Source organism: Mesitornis unicolor, unplaced genomic scaffold (genome assembly GCF_000695765.1).
Source record: "Mesitornis unicolor isolate BGI_N332 unplaced genomic scaffold, ASM69576v1 scaffold49560, whole genome shotgun sequence".
Classification (NCBI taxonomy): domain Eukaryota; kingdom Metazoa; phylum Chordata; class Aves; order Mesitornithiformes; family Mesitornithidae; genus Mesitornis; species Mesitornis unicolor.
In genome coordinates, this window is record NW_010158796.1 from 1 (window position 1) to 6,398 (window position 6,398).

At 43.0% G+C, this 6,398-nt stretch overlaps 1 protein-coding gene across 1 annotated transcript; it reads right to left on the reverse strand.

Moving 5' to 3' along the window:
• Positions 1–3,291: 3,291 nt before the first annotated feature.
• LOC104540651 (lipid phosphate phosphohydrolase 1-like) lies at positions 3,292–6,141 on the reverse strand (the record flags this gene model as incomplete). The annotated part of the gene is made up of 2 exons (XM_010184513.1): positions 3,292–3,417; positions 5,965–6,141. Coding segments are annotated over 2 exons (303 nt in total), but the record flags the coding sequence as incomplete, so codon positions are not given.
• Between the last annotated feature and the right edge of the window lie 257 nt (positions 6,142–6,398).

Here is a 6,398-nt window from a genome sequence, read left to right on the forward strand (position 1 = left end):
TCCTCAGAAGGGAGATGCTCCACTCTCTCAACCATCTCTGTGGCTCTGCACACAAAGTAAGATTTTAGTAAGGAGGCAGAAAATTGTCCAGCCATTAGAGAGTGCAGTGGAATCCACCACATTTTAAAACTAGTTTTTCATCGCCCTTCGAAGTTACTAAAAGTGCTTTCTGAAAGACTGTGCTCCTCATGAGTGAGTCTCATGTTCAGTTTTGTGCTGTCATCCAACAGGCACTAGCAGAACTTTTCTGGACAGAAACCTTGAGTTGATGGTATGTTTCCACTCTCGCAATATTCAAGATAGATGGTGTTCTGCTATTTAATGAGTATTGATGGCCAAGTGTCTGAAACCCCTTTTGGGTGCAGTTAGGAGTAGTGTGAAAGCTTGTAGTTGTGATACGTAAATGGTTGCCTTTTCAGGCTGCAGCATAAGCCCAGGTGCTTGAAGAACAAGCATGCTTGCCACAGAGTGGAGCAGTGTTAATTGGCTGAGGAAGATGAGTTATTAAGCTAAAGTGTCTGTGTTGGGAAGAAATAGAACTTGGAGCAGCTTTTTAAAGCTGTAGGGAAGAATGGTGAATTGAGCTAAGTATGATGTTAATCAGTTGGATATCTACTGTTTTATTTAATGGAAGTATAAACGATAGTAATTTATTCCAAGAACCACAATTTTTTCCTGTGCACAAAGTAGTACCTCTGCGACAATCCCAGCTACGCTGCCTGTAACTGAGTGTTCCGTGGCATGGTTGTCAGGGCTGGCCATCTAGATGGAGATGAGGAACTGCTCTTACTGTAGAAGCTGACATGGCCTAGTGGTACCCTATGGAAGTGTTAGAAGAGAAGCATTGCTTTACTCTTTTTTGGTAACTTCTCACTTACCCAACAGCTTTGCAGAATGTTCTAATGTTCTTTTCATATGGACAGTTTTTTCTCCAGATACAGGGCTTTGTCCAGAGCTAGTATTTCATTGAATCATGAGCAGGGACAGTTTTATCTAGATCAGGTTGCTCAGAGCCCTGTCCAAGATGACCATGAATGTTTCTAGGGGTGGGGCTTCTACCACCTCTCTGGGCAACCTGTTCCAGTGTTTCACTCCCCTCATTGTAAAAAATTTTTTCCTAATATCTAGTCTAAATCTACCCTTTTCTAGTTTAAAGCCATTACTTCCTGTCCTATTGTTACCTGCCCTTGCAAACAGTCCCTCCCCAGCTTTCCTGTAGGACCCCTTCAGGAACTGGAAGGCTACAGTAAGGTTCCCCCCAGAGCCTTGTTTTCTCCAGACTGAACAGCCCCAGCTCTCTCAGTAGGTCCCCACAGGAGAGGTGCTCTAGCCCTCGGATCATCTTTGTGGCCTTCCTCTGGATCTGCTCCAACAGGTCCACATCTTATCTTATATTGGGGGCCCCAGAACTGGATGCAGTATTCCAGGTGGGGTCTCACCAGGGCAGAGCAGAGAGGCAGAATCACCTCCCTCGCCCTGCTGGTCACACTTCTTTTGATGCAGCCAAGGATGGGGTTGGCCTGGGCTGCAAGCACACACTGCCGGCTCACATCCAGCTTTTCATCCACCAGTGCCCCCAAGTCCTTTTCCCCAGGGCTGCTCTCAATCACGTCATTCCTTATTTACCCTGTGACAGTTACTTTGCGTAGAATAATTTTGGCTGTAGGTATGAGAGGATGCTGGAGGAAATGACCAAAGAGCATACTGTCTGCATGCTGCTAGAAGAGCGTATTAGGGTCATTAAACTGGGGCTGGGCGGAGTTAGAAGAGGAGATGAATGAGTACCAAACCACAGTTGGTATTAGGGTGCAGCGTAGGAGCTGTGTCAAGATTGAGCTTGTATGCATTACTGTAAGCATGCAGTTGAGTGGTAGAGTGGTCTTACAGTCTCTTTAGTGGCACAGGAGTAGTAAGGTAGACTGCTTACTGTTTTACTGGCTCTGCCAACTAAAGAACTAAAAAAAGTAAAATAATGCTGTTTTGATTTTTTTATAAAAAAAAAAAAATAATAAGCACACCCCCATCCCAAAACCTGTGTGTGATGGTTCTTAAAGCAGCAAACTTGTGAATCCCTCAAACGTGTATTTTTTTATGAAAGTGTTAACAAGTACTTGAAGTAAAAACCCAATAGGAATTACTAAACAGCCCAGAAAGTCCTCTAAGTAGATGTTGGAGGGTGTGAAAATAGAAGAAAACAAGAACAGGACAAGCATTTGGAAATGGCTTCAAGAAAATGCCTGATGGAGAAATTTACAGTTAAACAGATACCAAGGTTAGGACAGATGGCTTCTAGATAAATTGAATAGGGTTGGAGAAAGAACTATTGCTTTGGGCCAAAGTGGACTCAGTGACATGATGTAGCAGGGGATACAAAGTTTTCCCTCTTTTTATACAGGTAGCATAATTCGTTGCATGAGAAGGCTTGAAGAATTGCTTCGGCAGATGTGCCAGGCTGCAAAAGCCATTGGAAACACAGAGCTGGAAAATAAGTTTGCAGAGGGTATGTATTTTACTTCCACAGTGTAAGAAGTAACTCTAGAAAGCATATGAAAGGAAAGGCGGGGGGTGGCAGGCAGGGCAAGGTATGCATGAATGATTTGGTAATATAAGCTTCTGGTATTGACTTCATAGTAAAGAGCATCATTGCTCTATAACAGATGTTATCTGGAAAGAAAGCTTGAGTAAAGAGATGGTGTTTTGATGCTTAAGTTTGTGACTGAGAATGGATATGCAATGACTTCCATTTAAGACTTGCAATGCTTTGTCTACTGCAAAGTGTTACACACTGGTAACTACACCTAAAATAGCAATTGTATCAGTCATGACCACAAGATATTAATACATTTTTCTTTTTTAATAGGGATTACAAAAATCAAGAGAGATATTGTGTTTGCTGCAAGCCTTTACCTGTAGAAGGTACCTACTGAAAACATTATGGAACAAGTTCATCAGCTTCACATGCTACTTCTATTTCAAATCAGTATTTCTTTTAATTTAAACCACAGTTGTTTTAACAAGGCATATACAAACAGCAGTGTATGTAATATAACTCTTACATGTTTTCATTAAAAAATTACAATTTGAGTAGCTTTTTTCTTTTAAGCAAGAGCTTGAATCAACAGAAAGTTAAATTTTTGATTTACAGTAACTGTTGTAGATGTTACTACATACAGGTAAAGTGAGCATCCAAAAGCAGCAGCAGTCCCTTAAAGGCATTCACTTATTATACTTAGTTAGACTTGTGAAACTGTTTTCCTTTCAGAGAGCAAGAGAGGTGAGGTGGGTCATTCTTCATGGTTGATGATTGGTGCCAAAGTGATTTCCATTTGTTGGAGTCTCATGTAGGGTTGTATGGGAATCTTCTTTTGGTTGAAAGGTACATACTCTCTCTTTGAAGAAGTCAGACACAAACACAACCTAAGTGAACAAATTTACGTTAAGCTCCTGCATTTGTAAGTCTTTGAAACAACAGGTAAATGCTTTTGCAGAAAGTTAATTCCATATCAAAACTAATAAAACGTTTGAACAGTTTAAAACAAAAAATGGCTAGTAAGTCTCATGAACTGCCATCTGTTCTTTTAAGAGCTTTGTCTTGAGTTCTTACCCTTCCCACCACCAAGCCCTTGGCCACTGGTGGTTTAAGCCAAATGCAAGGCTTGTGTGGTAGCTGCTGTAACTGTCTTACTAGGCAAAGCTTCATTACAATAGCCACAGTTTGAACAACTCTAAACAAAGGAGGAAGATACGTTTGCTGAGGGCCCACCTCACATGTAGGTTACATTTATTCTGTGATATATTTAGAACATGACAGAAGAGCTTGTGCTTCAGCTGAAGAAGAGGGTTCAATAAGTCAGAAACTATTACTCTCTTGAGCATCACTCTCGCTTGCATTTCTTTAAAAGCTAGTTAAACCAAGCTTGGATTCTTCTCCTTGCAAGGCTCCAGCAGCTTCCTCCCCAGCTGTAAGGCTGGCTCTACTGACATGATCCTTTCCTGCCTTCCTTTGACCATACAATCTTTCTCCATAGCCACTGACTGTGAGACAGGTGCCTTGATTCAGTTCTTCAGCTTGCTCTTCCCCCTGCCCACCTAACCCAGTGATACCAGTAGACGTGCTGGGTACAGTGCTGCATGAAGTGCAGCAGATGAGAAACTGTCTTGCACGATCCTTCCTACATCATCTCATCCTTCCACCACAAACCTGAGAACGGTAGAGCACAGTTCAGGGTGGCAGAAGAAACCATCTCGCACACTGCTGGCAGGCTGGTGACCCACATGCTTTTCAGCTGTGTTACCTGATGGGCTTCAGCATCCACCTAATACCAGTTCCCTCAGCTCAGTGCAGTGCTGCATTTGCAGTTGCTGCCCCAGCACACTCTTAACCTCAGCCTTCTGTTTCTGGAAGCAAGCTCTTCAGTTCTTGCAGATATGGGTTGTGTTTGGGGGTTTTCATTTTTAAAAAACAGTTTCCCTATCTTTCAACTCTCTAATGCTACCTTCTACTAATTGTATTAGCAAGCATCTCTTAAGATAACTCTCTCAATCACCCAATATTCTTCACTGTTTTCCTAATTAAAATGCCCTCAGCTCTTCAGTCCTTGGTGTTTCTCATTCCCTGCACTCCTTGTCTTAGAAAACCAGACTGTATCAAAATGGGGGGGTAGGATTACATTGTAGTCAACATGCAGCCATTTAGTAACAGCTAATGCAGTACCTATGGTTCCTCAGAGCTGCTCCAAGATTTGCTTTGATGACTGACCAGTAAACTACTCTTTGTCTCTAACTCTTCTGACTTCCAGCTGAGAAAGCATTTATCATGTCAGTGGTTCTTCCCGGTGAGTGTTGGTTCTTATGAGGAGCGGCTGAGGGAGCTGGGTCTCTTTAGTTTGCAGAAGAGGAGACTGAGGGGAGACCTCATTCATGTTTATAAATATTTAAAGGGTGAGTGTCACGAGGATGGAGCCAGGCTCTTCTCGGTGACAAACAATGATAGGACAAGAGGTAATGGGCACAAGCTGGAACACAGGAGGTTCCACTTAAATTTGAGAAGAAACTTCTTCTCAGTGAGGGTGACAGAGCACTGGACCAGGCTGCCCAGAGAGGTTGTGGAGTCTCCTTCTCTGGAGACATTCAAAACCCACCTGGACGCCTTCCTGTGCAACCTCATCTAGGTGTTCCTGCTCCGGCAGGGGGATTGGACTAGATGATCTTTTGAGGTCCCTTCCAATCCCTAACGTTCTGTGATTCTGTGATTCTGTGACTGAATTCTTCCATACAACCTCAGCCAGCTCATGTCTCTGCACCAGCAGTCTCTGATCTGTCCCTTCCCATGGAGAAGTCAGCCGTGGCACTCGGGTGACTGCCAGCACAACTGCTGCCCCCACTAGGTCAGCCAGGCCTCAGCTGTTCCCTGGCATAGCTTTTCTCATCAGTACAGCTAAGCTCCATGTGCTGGTTGTTGTGAACAGCCTTTTAGCACTCAAAATGCACTCAAGAAGTGGTGAAGGGTTTTGGTGTTCCACCAGACTGAAAAAACAGGCTATATGAGCTGGCTGGTACTACCATGCTGTCCTTACTCTTAAAGGCCCTTTTTTTTGCCTTGCTTACCTCACACACAGTTGTTCTCAGCTATTATACTTGAGATACAGATTTTGGCTAGAAGAAAAAAGTATGGTTATTTGGAGGACCACATGGTTTTGTAGTTGACTCTTTCCATCTTGGTTATTTGAAAGTCTCTTGGGCAGGGGTATTCACGTTATAATTGGCCCGGAGTCTGCTTCACTTGCTAAAGTACCATTGCTACACCCAGTTCAAGGAGTTGTTTCCCCTCTCCAGCACTTTTCAAAGCATTAGGGAGGCAGGTCTGCTCTCCTTTGAGCAACCCTGCAATTCTAAGGTCCTGTTTATAGAAGCAGCTTTTTAAAACACACCCCCCCCACCGCCCACCCCTCAGGAATTACTTACAATGAGCACAGCTACCACTGCTCCCTGAATGAGTCCTGTTAAAACATCGCTCCAGTGATGCTTGTAGTCAGAAACACGTGAGAGACCCACATAGATAGATGCAGAAATAAGACCAAATTGTACAGTAGGACGTACAAGTCTTGCCCAGTCTCCTTTCATCCTGGCCTGAAGGTAAAGCTAGAAGGAAAAGAAAAATAGTTATAAAATGCAGTAAATACAAAAGCAGTAATAACAAAATTGTGTTTTTGTCTGTTCAAAGAGTTTAGTTGAAATCCACATTCAGAGACATAATAATGTCCACAAATTTTCCAAGTGCTACACTCTCACAGGTATGCCAAGGTAGAGTTTGATAGTGTTGGTCCTTCTGTTTTATATGAAGATACATAATGCCATCATACAGATACTTGCTGTATTATAACTGGGTTCAGGGAAAA